At 36.5% G+C, this 15275-nt stretch overlaps 1 protein-coding gene across 1 annotated transcript; it reads left to right on the top strand.

Annotated features, from left to right (window-relative positions):
- The first annotated feature begins 542 nt into the window (after window positions 1–542).
- On the top strand, window positions 543–4067 carry LOC149185691 (eukaryotic initiation factor 4A-1). The gene is made up of 4 exons (XM_089410777.1): window positions 543–752; window positions 881–987; window positions 1109–1539; window positions 3418–4067. Exons 1-4 carry the CDS (start codon window positions 685–687, stop codon window positions 4051–4053), a joined length of 1242 nt encoding a protein of 413 aa, XP_089266903.1. The 5' UTR covers window positions 543–684; the 3' UTR covers window positions 4054–4067.
- Window positions 4068–15275: the final 11208 nt, after the last annotated feature.

Below are 15275 nucleotides of genomic sequence, written 5' to 3'. Positions count from 1 at the left end.
GTGCCTAATCTTTTGGTCTAACCAATTTAAACAACATTTTTACTTTCCAATTTGAAACTTACCGCCGTAAATCGAACCAAGAACCCATGAAGTTATGTCTCCAATGAACATGATGGAAAGAGAGGGAGAGGGTTTTGTGAAAGACAAACCAAATGGACCCGAGAAAGGACACAAGCCCTTAGGAATGGGACCATTTTGGGACAAAATTGATATAAACCCCAAAGAGAAAAAAGAAAAAGGGCAAAATGTCACGTGACCCTCCAAAGCGGTTTTAGAGGTTTTCTTGATATAAAAAGTATTAGTGAGGACGAGTTCACCGTGTATAGCCGGTCGAGAAACTGGATAACCTGCTGGTCCTAACGTAGAAGAGGCGAAGGCATACCCTAAGCTCTTCCTCTTTGTGCCGTTGCTGCTGCTGTCCGCTCTGCTCTGCGAATTGGCCTGGCGAACCATTTCTGCTATTTGATCTCAGGCTCGTTTTCTTTTTCCTGCACGGTTTCTTTTAAATCAACTTTCTTTTATTTATCTATGAGTTTTTGGGGCATTTTTATACAACTCTGTGGCGGCGGGGCTTCGGTTTTCTTCAGCAGCGTAGAGTGGAGGATGTGATTTACTTGGAGAGAAAAAATGGCTTATTTTACGGTGTTGTTGTTTCTGCGCAGCTTGGATTAAATCTTAATAATCATGGCCGGAACGATAGCAGATGCGACTTTGTTCGACGCTCGTCAGTATGACGCCAAGATGAAGGAAATGTACTTGCTTTCGCCCTCCCTTCTTTGCTTATTTCGATGGGCTGATGTTCAATATATTTCTTTCCAATGTTTTTCCATTTTTATTTTTCTTTTGTTATCTTGATTTTGACTTTTTTTGAACAGCGCAGACTTTCAACAGAAGGCGACGAGCTCTTCGCAAGCTACGATGAAGTTCACGAAAGCTTCGATGAAATGGGCTTACACGAGAATCTTCTTAGAGGCATCTACGCCTATGGTATATTTAGCATTCTAGGGTTTTCGTCCATTCTTCGAGTGTCTAATGTATTTTCTATTTTGGTTAAACTAATAGTTTCATCGAGTTTTTACTGTTCAAATGTACTTTTAATCCGTTTTAGGGTTTGAGAAGCCATCTGCGATTCAGCAGAGGGGAATAGTGCCGTTCTGCAAGGGTCTTGATGTGATACAGCAGGCCCAGTCTGGAACGGGCAAGACAGCGACTTTCTGTTCCGGAATTCTGCAGCAACTCGACTATGGCTCGCTGGAATGCCAGGCTTTGGTTCTCGCCCCCACCCGAGAGCTTGCACAACAAATCGAAAAGGTCATGCGCGCTCTCGGGGATTACTTGCAGGTTAAAGTTCATGCCTGCGTAGGTGGAACCAGTGTTCGCGATGATCAGCGTATACTCATGAGTGGAGTTCATGTTGTTGTTGGAACCCCGGGCCGTGTGTTTGACATGTTACGCAGGCACTCTCTTCGCCCCGATTGCATCAAGATGTTTGTGCTGGATGAAGCCGATGAAATGCTTTCCAGGGGTTTCAAAGACCAGGTATCTACCATATTGTTTTCATATATCTACTTTCATTCAACCAAATTGTTTTCATATATACTTTTTGCCCCCCAGTAAAAGTTTATGCTTACGATCGTGTTTTAATTTCATTTTGAAACCTTCCTGGTCTATATCACCTCTTCTCATAGAATCAAAACTTAAAAAACAGATATAATAACTTAATCACAATGTAGTCAGACACTTCCCTTGTTTATTTCTGATGGGCGCGCGCCCTTACTAGTATTTGAATTTTGTATCTACTCCAATCTCTTCAAGTTTGCTGCTCCTTGATCCCATATGCCCTAAAAGTATCTTGACAAACTAATGCAGTGGCTGTCTATCCTCCCGTTTTTTTTTTGGAGAAATTTTTTAAATCATTTTGTTAAGGTTTTACTCCTTGTAACTCTTGGTTGTGTATGTTTGGGGTCCTTTTCCTTTGAACTCAACCCTAAAATTACTCTAAAGAACCTTGGTAATCCTATCATCCAGCTTAAACCCAAATTGTCCAAATCCCTAAGATCTAGTAGGGTGACCCCCTTTGAGACAGAGGATAGTTGGCTAGAATTGATAGGAGGGCTGGTGAGGTCACATTGGCCCCTTCTTGACGCCAGCAGGTGTCATAGTTCAGCTTTTGGACATTGTCCTTGGAAATGTGAGATTTTGGACATTGTCCTTGGAAATGTGAGATTTTGCTGCAATTGTCATATCCAGTAAATGCACATCTAAGAGAAACATGGCTCAAACATTAACTTTTAATTAGGATGGACAACTGTATAGCATTTGGTTCACTTGCTTTTTATAGCATGTGGCAAAAACCCTTTGTAAAATCAGTCAATAAAGGCTACATGTAACCCACAATTTCTGCAACTCTTTCCTTGTATAGATAAGAAAACTATTGTTAACATCAGTCTGGTGTGTATCCAGTAACCTGTGACTCAAACCAGTATGACTCGGGGTTGAGCATCCCCATTATAAGATTTTTTAGTTATTTGGTCGTTTCAATAATCATATAGATGATGATGATGATGGGTCCGGGAATGAATATTTTTGAAGAGAAGAGTCTTATTTCTGACTGGCAAACTCATACCAGTGTTTTATTTTATTTTTGATGATATCACTGGATTTTCATGATCTTAAAATATTTCATTGAGGTGGTAGAAAGCTGCATATTTACAATCAGAGTTGTCTGGGTGTTGTAAAACTTGTGTCTAAGATTCCTTCTGTGACAACCATGAACATTGATAAGCTCGACAGCTCGCCTTTTGGCACCTGCAACAATAAATATCTGAAAATAAAGTACAATGTGATCATTGCACAAGTGAGCCATCTGCTAGATTCATACCTTTTGCACCAATCAGTCATCGGCTAGATTCATGACTCTGTGATATCTCATGGATTATGTATTTGGTGAACTATGTTCGTTGAGTGTTTGAAAGTGTTGTTTTCACATCCAAGTGTTGTGGAACTATGTTCGATACACCAGTCAGCTATCTGCTAGATTCATGCCTTGCCAGTATCTCTTGGATTATATATCTGGGTATGGTGTGGTTTTCTCTTAAAACTCTAATGCACTTCTGTTATTCTAGAATTCATCCATAATAATGTTTCCGGTCTTTCTTCATTCTGACTGTACTGGTTGCTATATCAGTTTTAATGTTTCTAATTATTTGGAAATTGGATGGGCCATTACTGAATATGTATATTTTCTTGCCTACACAGACTTGTTGTTTGGCTTTGGTTTCTTCATGCTTCTTATTTGGTTTTACATGGATTCATTAATTGACTGCTTGTTTCTTATGAAACTGATTTGCATTGATTTTAATATTCAAGCTTCCTCATGTTCTTTGATGCAATCGTCTGAACTTTTTGTCTCTCCAGATCTATGATATTTTTCAGCTACTCCCTTCAGCGATTCAGGTGGGTGTTTTCTCTGCTACAATGCCCCCTGAAGCACTTGAGATCACCAGGAAATTCATGAGTAAGCCTGTGAGGATTCTAGTGAAGAGGGACGAGTTGACACTCGAGGGTATCAAGCAGTTCTATGTCAATGTTGAAAAAGAGGATTGGAAACTTGATACACTGTGTGATCTGTATGAGACCCTGGCAATCACACAAAGCGTTATTTTTGTTAACACCAGGCGAAAGGTTGATTGGTTGACGGACAAGATGACAGCTCGTGACCACACTGTCTCCGCTACTCATGGGGACATGGATCAAAACACCAGGGATGTCATTATGAGGGAATTTCGATCTGGATCCTCACGTGTACTGATTACAACTGATCTGCTGGCACGTGGTATTGATGTGCAACAAGTCTCACTAGTCATCAACTATGACCTTCCTACCCAGCCAGAAAACTATCTCCATCGAATTGGTCGTAGTGGCAGGTTTGGAAGGAAGGGTGTGGCAATTAACTTTGTTACAAGAGATGATGAGAGAATGCTACAAGACGTTCAGAGGTTCTACAATGTCGTTGTTGAGGAGCTTCCTTCTAATGTTGCTGATCTTCTCTGAGGCCTTGTTAGAAAGCTTTTGCGCTAGATATTCAAATTATCTTTTTTATTTTTATTGTCACGCAATTCTTTATCTCGCCTCAAAACAAGCGACAGGTTTTGAGTAGTAAACTTTGAGGCCTATAAATTTGAGATTTCTTAGTATTGGAGTAGGTGTTGGGCGCTAAAAGCTTGCTGTTCATCCAGATAAGGACTATTCAAGTTTTTATCCGTTGGTCATATTTGACATAAAAAATTCTCATGTGATACAGACAACAATTTTTTGATGTTTCTGAGTTGTCTGTATTGTTTGATTTATTCCATTGTTGAACCTCTGATGTATGAGATGCACTCCTTGGAAATTTTGTACCACTTAGATTATTTGTGATACCAATTGTCATATGCAATATGATGCAATATTTTTCTGAATGTGCAATCTGTAAAGTAAACTGCAATTAAGTTATTTTAGCACTAAATCAAAATGCTGCAATCTTTTTTTTGGATAAAATATGATGAGTTTTGTCAGTGGAGACTAGGTTAAATCAACATGCTGCGATCTGTTTTTTTGAATATAATATGACGAGTTTTGTCAGTGAAAACTAGGCTTATTTTATGATGCAAGATTTTCTCTCTGAATGCTCTGTTTGTAAAGGCTTCAATCTGGTAATTTCAGCCCTAAATTAAGTCATCTTATCTACACTGCCTTACAGTTTGAATATAACAATTTTTGTAGAAGCACATTGACAATTTTTAATAGTTCTGGTAATTTGACAGTTCTGTTTATAACTTACAAGCAACATGGACTATATTCTTACTGCTTTTTGGCATTGCTCTTTCATTGAATGTTGATTTGGTTACTTTTACTGCTGAAGGCATTCTAGCATGAGATGTATGTTATGATTGGATGTTATCTGTGCTCAAGACTGGCCAAATTTGTATATGATTGTCTGGCAGGATTTCCATTCATCTGTCAAACCAGGATCCTCTGTCACTTCAAACTGCCTGCCACTTGTGTAATGGTACTACCCGAAGGTTTCTTGCATTTATTACCACTTCTTTTGAACTAATTCGATTCAATTGTTTGTGGAGTGTTTAATAACATGGCCGTATTTTTGGCAGATCGCTGAAAGTTCATTATTTTTTCGGTGAGCAATGTTTTTGGCCTGAAAAAATTATGTTCATTTTCTTATTTTTTTGATTTTTGCCTTTTTTTGTTCTGTTTTGTTTTTTTACGAAATTTTGAAAATATATATATATATATATTTTGTATTTTTAATGTTTGCTGCAGTTTGTTTTTTTCAAAAAGATGTTTTCTGGAGTCTCCTTGGAAGGCCATACAATCTGGGATAAAAGGAAGATATGGTTGCATCGTTGTACTTACAAGTTACAGTTGTGTTTCTTCGATCATTTCATTTCATTGTGTTTCATTGGTTGTTGTACCTGGGTGTCTTCGTGAAGTTATGATATTGGTTTCTTCTTCCTATGGCTTGCGGATAGTGTCGGATCTACATTGTTATTTCCCAAAGTTATGCTGTTATATCTATTGTACATATTTCCCATTTCTCTAGGATATAAATAAGATATCATTTCACTTTCGTTGTTGTACTTACGTCGGGGTTTCTTCATTAAATAATTTTATAGTTGCTCAACTGACACTAAATTTTTAGTGATGATTTGTTAAATGAAGGGACCTGTGATGGTAATTTCTGAATCCCGTAAGTGATCTACATTATTATTTTGCGGAAGTTGTTAGCTGGAGAGTGTATTGTAGATGGCTCCCTGTCTTAGATTGTAAATATGTCCGCCTTAATTAACTCTTGCCACTTCTCAAAGTGGCATATGCATGGCTGCGGGAATTCTTTACATTCTTCTTCTAAAACAGTAAATTTGGGCATTGGGAAGTCTCTCAGGCTTTTTGAAACAGGCCTTGTATTTCCAAATAATTTACTTTAAATATTCAAATTGATTTAGTAGTTTTAACTACCAGTGAAACCCTCATTTTATCAGGTGAACATATTTTTAGTTATAATATATTCCTTAATGGTACACTCAGTTGTGCAGATTTGTGAGCATTGGAACGGCCTTAAGTGATTCATAGGGCCTGTTCTCTCAGTCGTTGGCAGCAATACCATCATAATGACTGAAAGCTTCCCTCCGCTAAACAGTGTTCAATAAAAACCAGAAATAGAGTTATCTTCAGGCAAATGAAACTTGTCCAGATATTTTCTATGTTTTGAGAGAGTTTGTGTGTCTTGAAATCAGGATATTTTCTGTGATGAGGTCATAATTTGTTTTATGCATGCATCAAAGTTACTCATTTGTAAAAATTACAAATATTATGGGCTAGTCATGTTTTGTTTCATACATTCTATAAAAGCGGAGCCATGTCTATGGAATTAAGAGCGCAATTTGTTGGGTATGTCATAGTAAAAATATCCATTCTATTGGCGTTCCTATGCACCTTTGAAGGGAATTGCTAGCTATTCCTACAAGTTTTATGAGGATATAACTGGTGCATATAAATCATTCATTGTTATGAGACTACAGCCAAAATCTTATTGAAGAAGTTTCAGAAAATTTGTAGGGCATTGTTGGTTGGCAGATCCCACTTTTGGGGTCTTCAGTGGGGTTTTGACTATAATGTAGACATGTATTCGAGTCTAATAGCTGGAAACACTTCGTAAAAATGTATAACATTGTTTGAAAGGCATTGGAGTTGGAAACACTGTAAAATATGTATAACATTTTTTGAAAGGCAGTGAAGAATGTTGTGCTCTTCTCTCTATCCAATAAGAATCTTATGATTCTCAATCTTGTAAAATTTTAATCCCCCAAGCAGTAACAATAAATAACACAACCAAGGTTTGTCATAACAAATTGTGACAGCTAGCCAGTGAAATGATACAGATTCTATCTTAAGACCTAGAAGTGGGATCTTAGACAGTGCCATTGCTTTTTAATTGTCATAGGCCTTTCCATTTGTAATATTGTCTGAATAGCTGTTGAAGTTCATTAGTTAATCATGTGATTTATGTATTCGACTTTTGCATCGAGGCAGTTCACTTCGTCAGTGGAACTGCTTTCATGGTCTTCTGTGAGTTGCAACCAAATCTCTGCAATAACAAGTCCTCCCTTGCTACCAGATGTCTTCCCAAGCTTCTCTCATAAGCTTAGTCTTTTGGCATCTCTTCGGTTTCCTCCTCTCGAACCAATTGAGCTCTCGCTCCAGGTTTGCTGCAATCTTCTCACCTTCACAAAATAAAATAAAAAATTACAAGCTTACAAATCTTCAGCAAAACTGTACTTCTTCTTTTTTCGCATGCAAAATCTCTTTTCCACAGGGAATATTCTCCCGCTTTGATACCACTGGATGGGGATGAGATTCTGGGGTGAACCAAAATCCCATTTTCCCAATAAATCGTAATAAATCGTCTTTGAGACCTGTGGGTTATGGGCCACGATGCCTTTTAGAAATGCTTCTCAAGGTCTCACTTGCCTTATGGGCCAATGAGTCATTCATCTTTTCAAGAAGTTGTGGCAGATTCTTGGGAAGCTCCAGACCCTCTTTCGCGTAAACCAAGTAGCCTCTCCTTGTTTTCGGTCCACACACGCTTCCGCTGCGGATTGTTGCTCCACCACGACTAGCCAATCCTCGGCCACGCCATTGGCACATCGATCGTTGGACCTTCGTCATCCTCTTCTGCATTTAACTGTGTTTCATTGGAAATAACCAGTGAATATAATACCTGAATGGAAGATAGTGGCATCCAATCATTTCTCCCCTCAGCCCATAACAGTGTACCTCTATGAAATAGCATGACGCATAATATTCTCGTAATTCAGCAACTGTGTAATTTCCCACGGGTTCTTGGTTATCCCCCAGTATGTACCACCCAAGCTCTTGCCCTGCCAGGGCATTTGGATCACTTGCACTCTTTGTAGCGCTGTCCATGGTGAATGTATCGAAGCTTTAACACGATTTGGAGGCGGCTCTCCTCATGCCCTCTTTCTCTGTAATTGCAAGTAATTTGACACTTCATATTATACTGCCAGGCCCTCAACTCTTCATAAAAATCTACCGAAAACTATGTACACTAACATGCCTATTCTGTGGCATTCATATTTTCATTTTCAGCTGAAAAGAAAACCATGCTTATTCTGTGGCATTCATATTTTCATTTTCAGCTGAAAAGAAAACCGGAAAACAATTCAAACAAAAAACTTACAAAGACACAATTCAAACAAAAAACTTACAAAGACACAAATTCACGAAGAGGCATTTTCATTATTTACAAACTCAGATTACAATTTAAGGAGAATTCTCCAGCAACTATATTCATTATTTACAAACTCAGATTACAATTTAACAAACTCAGATTACAATTTAAGGCATCTCAGCGTTAATCAAGAATTCTTAAGCAACTATATTTTTCCTTCTCTCATACGCATAGGTTTTTTTTTCCTGTTTCTTGATTCACTAATGAATTCTTAATATCTTGTTATACATACATTCAGTTTTAACTGATTTTTTAATTTTTTAATTGAAATTTGTTCATTAACCGAATTTTGTTCAAAGTTACCCTGGTTGTCCATGTTTTTGCCCTTGTGTCTTCTTTCTTTAATTTTTTTTCCACTAAGGTGTTTGGATGCTCTGCATCAGTTTTATTTGAAAATCTTCTTCATAGGGGCTTGATGTTGACCTAGATTTTTAACACTGACTGTTCATCCCATGCTTGGGCTTGTAAACATCAATCTGTACATTAAGCTTTCCACTATATTGTGATATAAGACTTTTACCTTTCTTGAATTACGATATAGGACTACCATTAGTTATGCTATGTAACGCGGCTTTGTATACCATATATAAAGCTATTGACCATACTATAACATGAGATTTATTACCCTTTTCTGGTTCATTATGATCTCGCTTGTTTCACACGTTTTGTAGTTATCAAAATCTTTTCATAATATATGTAATGTAAAAAAATATCTTATAATTTATCCCTGCGCAGCAGTGATTATACTTTTATGTCAAAAGTTTTCTATTAGTGTGGCATTTTTTTAATAAAATTGAACTTTTTAACTCTATTGATTTTGGTGTGCAAAAGAATCCAGAGCAGCGTCACAGATTCCTGGACTTGTGAAAAACCGTCCAAGTATATTGCAATACATCAATGGGTATTGCGTTGACTCTTAATTACTTGGCGCTCAATTTTTGGTTTAACAAAGTTCAATTTTATAAATAATTTTTTTATTTTCTATAATTTTTTTACTGGACTTTAACATCTGACTGCATAATACATGGTAAATTGTGATATTGCAATTATTATTTTAAGTTTAACATCTGATTACATTTTATTATTTTTTATTAATAAACTAATAATTATATTTAAAAAATATAATGGAATTTTAAGTCTTTACTAATCAGATGGAATTCTAATCCTTACATTAATTTAAATTCAATATTTTTACTATAATTTTTGTTATATTTAAACTAAACGATATTTTTACTACAATTTTTGTTATATTTAAACTAAACGGCATGTTTCATCATCTTTTTTAAAATTGTTCCAATGATTTCGAAGCAAGGTTTTATAAAATATTGTGTTAAATTATGATATTGGAGTTTAATTTTTTTTAAGTATCTTTGAAGCAAGGCTTTATAAAGAATTGTGTTAAATTATGATATTATCCGGAACAAAAGGGTTTAGGTTTGCTTCAAAAGTATTGTGTTAAATTATGATATTATCCGGAACATAAGGGTTTAGGCTTCGCATGTTTCATGAAAGTTTATAAAGGTTAATATTTATAGTGTCTTTGAAGCAAGGCTTTATAAAGTTTATAAAGTATTGTATTAAATTATGATATTATCTGGAACACAAGGGCCATTTAGTAGAAATGTAAATCTGCAAATTATTTCAGGTTACCTTATTTTCTTTATGTACAATGATATTATTGTATCTTTAGATACGTGAGAGGAGATCCCAAGTGCTGCTGGGGTTGTTCTTTCTTTGGAGAAAACGTATAGAAGTTTTACAGAGACTCGTTTTAAAAAGAGCAATGGCTAAGGGTCTGCCTCAGAGAGACAAAGACCTCGATGGAAGCTGTAAGTGAAAAAGACTTTAAGTGGAGCTAGAAACCCCACACCATGCAGCTCCACATCCAGGGCAAATTCACAGGAACTTTGCTGTAAGTGAAAAAGACTTTAAGTGGAGCTAGAAACCCCACACCATGCAGCTCCACATCCAGGGCAAATTCACAGGAACTTTTTCGAGGAGGAAAAAGATGCGAGCAAATCGAAGCGACCAGCGAACAAGTCACCACTGAAGAAGCGAGTACAGAGGGAAAGTGGAGTAACAAACAAATCATTGCGAGATGAATTTTGGCAAGAGGATTGAAATCTTGGCTGCCAGGAATGTGGATAGCGTTTGGGAAAAAAACAAAGAGGTTCTTTGCTGGCGTTTGAAGGAGAGGCGAGAAGGCGATTGTGAAGGCCATCCCAACGAGTCGTTGCTTTTAGAGGCGGCAGGTACTTACTACAAGCGGAGGCCAAGCTACGGGAGACCAGTGTTCCTTTTGATCCCAGCAGAATGGAATTGACTCAGCAGTAGATATGAATTAATTTTCATAATTAAAAGAAATGGATTTGCCAATGCAATAAAGATAACTTTTGGTTGTTTAAAAGCAATCGTTTTCGCTTTGTTGGGAGGAATCAATATAAGTTGCTGGGAAGGGATCGATCTGCACTGTTAACAAAATTCAACGTCTTTTAACTGGAATTGGTTCGGCTGTTCTTTGATTGGAACTGGCTCGGCATTAAAGATTATTAGACTTAGTCAAACATTGTTAAAACAAATGGATTTGGAGCATCAAAGCAAACGAAGCCCATCTTGATGAGAATTTTATTTGACGTGGTTTAATAGATAGGCTTATTTTTTTTTGTTTTTTAACAAATCCCGTTTTTTAACAAATCGCTGGGTAGCCTGTTTAATGGATGGCTTTTGTAACTATGTTGTGCTTGGGTTGGGGCTAGTTCATCTATGAGAGGGAAGAATAATTTTCTTACAATGGAATGGAATGCTAACTATGCTAAGAGCCTCAGTGAGGCCAACCTGCCTTTTTATTGGATGGAAGAACAATTTGCGTCAGGATTGTGTGAAGCTCTATTGAGCTTGGATGTCTTTTGGGATGGTTTAATTCCCCCAAAGTGGCTTCCATCCTCAACCCCTCCATGAAATTTGATTTTGAGACAAGTTGGGAACTAAATCCCATCAAAACCAATCAGTGTACAGCTCATGGATGATGGAGAAATTACTTCATTTTATTGAAGATTTACTTTGGTTAGAAGAATCATTTTGTTTAAGTTTGAGCATATGGCCTTCCTTCTCAACTTGAAGGCAAGAGACATGTTATTGGGATCAATATATATTCACTTAAGAGTGCCACATATACTACTCTATTCCATAGCTTGAACATGTCGATTTTGGTAGAGTTCAACTTATGTGGGGATGATCATAACGATTCTTCCCAACCACCTAGGCTAAAGCTCAATTGAGAGAATGTTTTTATATGGAGTAATATGAGACTAATATATATGATATGAATATGATAAGCTCAAGAGAGTCATATATGATGTTAAATGTATATGTAATGGAGTAAATATATATGTAATACTGGTTGGCATAATAACAAGGGTCACATATATACTATGTGAATAGAAACCAATTATGTAATCATTATTGAAAAACATATGATTTGAATGTCTACTTGGCATAATAACAAGGGTCATATACACTTTGTGAATAGAAACCCAATTATGTAATCATTATTGAAAAACATATGATTTGAATGTCTACTTGGCATAATAACAAGGGTCATATACACTTTGTGAATAGAAACCAATTATGTGATCATTATTGAAAAACATATGATTTGAATGTCTACTTGGCATAATAACAAGGGTCATATACACTTTGTGAATAGAAACCAATTATGTGATCATTATTGAAAAACATATGATTTGAATGTCTACTTGGCATAATAACAAGGGTCATATACACTTTGTGAATAGAAACCAATTATGTGATCATTATTGAAAAACATATGATTTGAATGTCTACTTGTTGAATGGGAAGCCCAACCCAACTCTACAACTTAACCCAATATGGAGGGGAGGTAGATCTCATGTAAACATGTAGTGAGGCACTCTACAACTCTACAACCCAACTGAGTATGGAGGTAGATCTTATGTAAACATGTAGCGAGAGGTGCTCTACAACCCAACCCCCAACCCGGAGGTAGATCTCATGTTTAACATTTACCCGGAGGTAGATCTCATGTAAACGTAATGTTTAACATTTACCCGAAGGTAGATCTCATGTAAATCTCATGTTTAACATTTACCCGGAAGATCTCATGTAAACGTAATGTTTAACATTCCGAAGGTAGATCTCATGTAAACGTAATGTTTAACATTTACCCGGAGGTAGATCTCATGTAATGTTTAACATTTACCCGGAGGTAGATCTCATGTAAACGTAATGTTTAACATTTACCCGGAGGTAGATCTCATGTAAACGTAATGTTTAACATTTAACATTTTTAATCTAATGTCAACCATATTAAAAATCAATATAATTATGTATAAACACTATAAATTTAAAATATAAAGAGGTTTATGAACACCAACCCGGAAATGTTTAACATTTAGATCTCATGTAAACGTAATGTTTAACATTTAACATTTTTAATCTAACGCCAGCCATATTTAAAAATCAATATAATTATGTATAAACACTATAAATTTAAAATATAAAGAGGTTTATGAACACTCAAAAAGAGGTATGGTAAGAGAGGCGCTCTACAACCCAACCCGGAAATGTTTAACATTTAACATTTAATAACATTTAACATTTTTAATCATCAGCCATATTTAAAAATCAATATAATTATGTATAAACACTATAAATTTAAAATATAAGAAAAGAGGTATGGTAAGAGAGACGGTGCCGACCATATTTAAAAATCAATATAATTATGTATAAACACTATAAATTTAAAATATAAAGAGGTTTATGAACACTCAAAAAAGAGGTATGGTAGATGAATAAAAATAAAAAATAAACAAGAGGTATGGTAAATAAATAAAACATTTTTCATATTCACTCCACAGGTATGGTAAATATATAAAACTTTTTTTATATTTACTCCAGAGGTATGGTAAAGAAATAAAAATATAAATAAATTAAATGTATGGTAAATAAATAAAGAGGTAGGGTAAATAAATAAATATAAAGAAGTTATAAAGAGGCATGGTAAATAAATAAATAAATTAGAGGTATGGTAAAGAAATAAAGAGGTATGGTAAATAAATAAATAAATATAAAGAAGTTATAAAGAGGTATGGTAGATAAATAAAAATATATCAAATGGGATTAGAAATCAACATCTAATTCTATACCAAACCTATGGGCCAAATACCATGGTAAATGAATAAATATAAAAGAGTTATAAAGAGTTATAGTAAATAAATAAAAATATATCAAATAGGATTAGAAATCAACATCTAATTATATACCAAGCCTATGGTCCAAATACCATGGTAAATAAATAAATATAAAAGAGTTATAAAGAGATGGTAAATAAATAAAAATATATCAAACATGATTAGAAATTAACATCCTAATTATATACCAAGCCTATGGGCCAAATACCATGGTAAATAAAAGAGATAAATAAATAAAAATATAAATAAACCAAAGGTATGGTAAATAAATAAATTTTTTTTTTTACTCCATAAACCTCTTTATTCTTACACTCAAAAAGAAGTTATATTTAGGTGAAGCCTATGGACCAAATACCATGCAAAAAAAAAGAATTATTAACCATAATATTAATATTAACCCTCTCAACTTTGGATTAATACAATATTAAATTTGTTATATTATAATATATATTAACCTTAGATATATATGGGAGGGAAGAACAAAGACATAGAGTGATATAGGTGGAGATATAGGGGGAGTGACAAGGGAGAGATGGAAATAAACTAAAGGAGAGGGGAGAGGAGGAATGAAGAGAGAGGGGGAGAGGAGTGAGAGAGTTAGAGAAGGCTAAGAGAGGGAGAGGGAGAGACAAAGATGGAGGGGGGAGAGTGGGAAGGAGATAATGAGAAGATTCAAGGAGAGAGAGAGAGAGAGAGATGGGGGAAGAGAGAGGAAGGTAGGAGAGGAAGGATGAGAAAGAGGACTTTTGAGAGAGGAGGAGAGAGGGAGGGATAGAGAGATGGAGTTGGAGAGGGAGAGAGGGAGGGAAGAAGAAAGACATAGAGTGAGAAGTGGAGAGAGAGTGTGTCAAGGGAGAGATAGAGAGAGAGTGTGTATGTTTAGGGGTGAGATAAAGAGACAAAGGAGAGATAGAGAGAAAGGGGGAGAGAAGGAGAGAGGGAGGGATATAGTAACACACACACATAGAGAGAGAGAGAGATGGGGGAAGAGAGAGGATTGGAGGGAAGAGAGAGAGAGAGAGAGAGTATGAGAGCGGACTTGAGAGAGAGAGAGGAGGAGAGACAAAGGGATAGGGAGATGGAGTTGGAGGGGGGGAGATGGAGGGAGAGAGGAGGAGAGACACAAAAATAGGGAGATGGAGTTGGAGGGGGGTAGAGGGAGGGAGAGAGGAGGAGAGACAAAGGGATAGGGAGATGGAGTTGGAGGGGGGGAGAGGGAGGAAAGAAGAAATAAATAGAGAGTGAGAAGTGGAGAGAGAGAGAGAGGGAGAGATGGAGAAAGAGTGTGTATCTTTAGGGGTGAGATAAAGACACAAAGAAGGAGATATGGAGAGAATGGGGGAGAGGAGAGAGGAGAGAGGGAGGGATATAGCAACAAAGTTAGAGAGAGAGGCGGGAGAGAAAGGGAGAGAGAGGAAGGAAGAGAGAGAGGATGTGGAGAGAGGGAGGGAACGAGAGATGGAGTTGGAGCGGGAGAGAGAGGGAGGTAAGAAGAAAGAAATAGAGAGAGAAAGGTGGAGAGAGAGAGAAAGGGAGTGATAAAGAAGATGGAGAGAGAGGGAGAGAGGACAGTAGGAGGGAAGAGAGATAGAAGTGGGGGAGAGGGAGAGAAGGGGAAGAGAGAAGGAGGGAGAGGAGGAGGGAGGGAGGGATAAATAGATTGGAGAAAGAGAGTGTATGTTTTGGGGGTGATATAGAGAGACAAAGGGAGATAGAGATATAGATGGAAAGTGAAGAGA

The sequence above is a fragment of the Pinus tabuliformis genome, chromosome 3_1 (genome assembly GCF_031772625.1).
Source record: "Pinus tabuliformis cultivar Carrire ecotype Pingquan chromosome 3_1, CPIR1, whole genome shotgun sequence".
Classification (NCBI taxonomy): Eukaryota; Viridiplantae; Streptophyta; class Pinopsida; order Pinales; family Pinaceae; genus Pinus; species Pinus tabuliformis.
Note: the sequence above shows the minus strand (reverse complement) of the source record. Positions and strands in the feature narration are given on the sequence as shown.

What these genes read in the sequence shown, in the direction of transcription:
- LOC149185691 (XM_089410777.1), top strand. Translation starts at nt 685, where the DNA reads ATGGCCGGAACGATAGCAGATGCGACTTTGTTCGACGCTCGTCAGTAT. An exon ending in GACGCCAAGATGAAGGAAAT is followed by an intron (nt 753 to 880) that starts GTACTTGCTTTC and finishes TGAACAGCGCAG; the next exon opens with ACTTTCAACAGAAGGCGACG. An exon ending in CCAGGGGTTTCAAAGACCAG is followed by an intron (nt 1,540 to 3,417) that starts GTATCTACCATA and finishes TTGTCTCTCCAG; the next exon opens with ATCTATGATATTTTTCAGCT.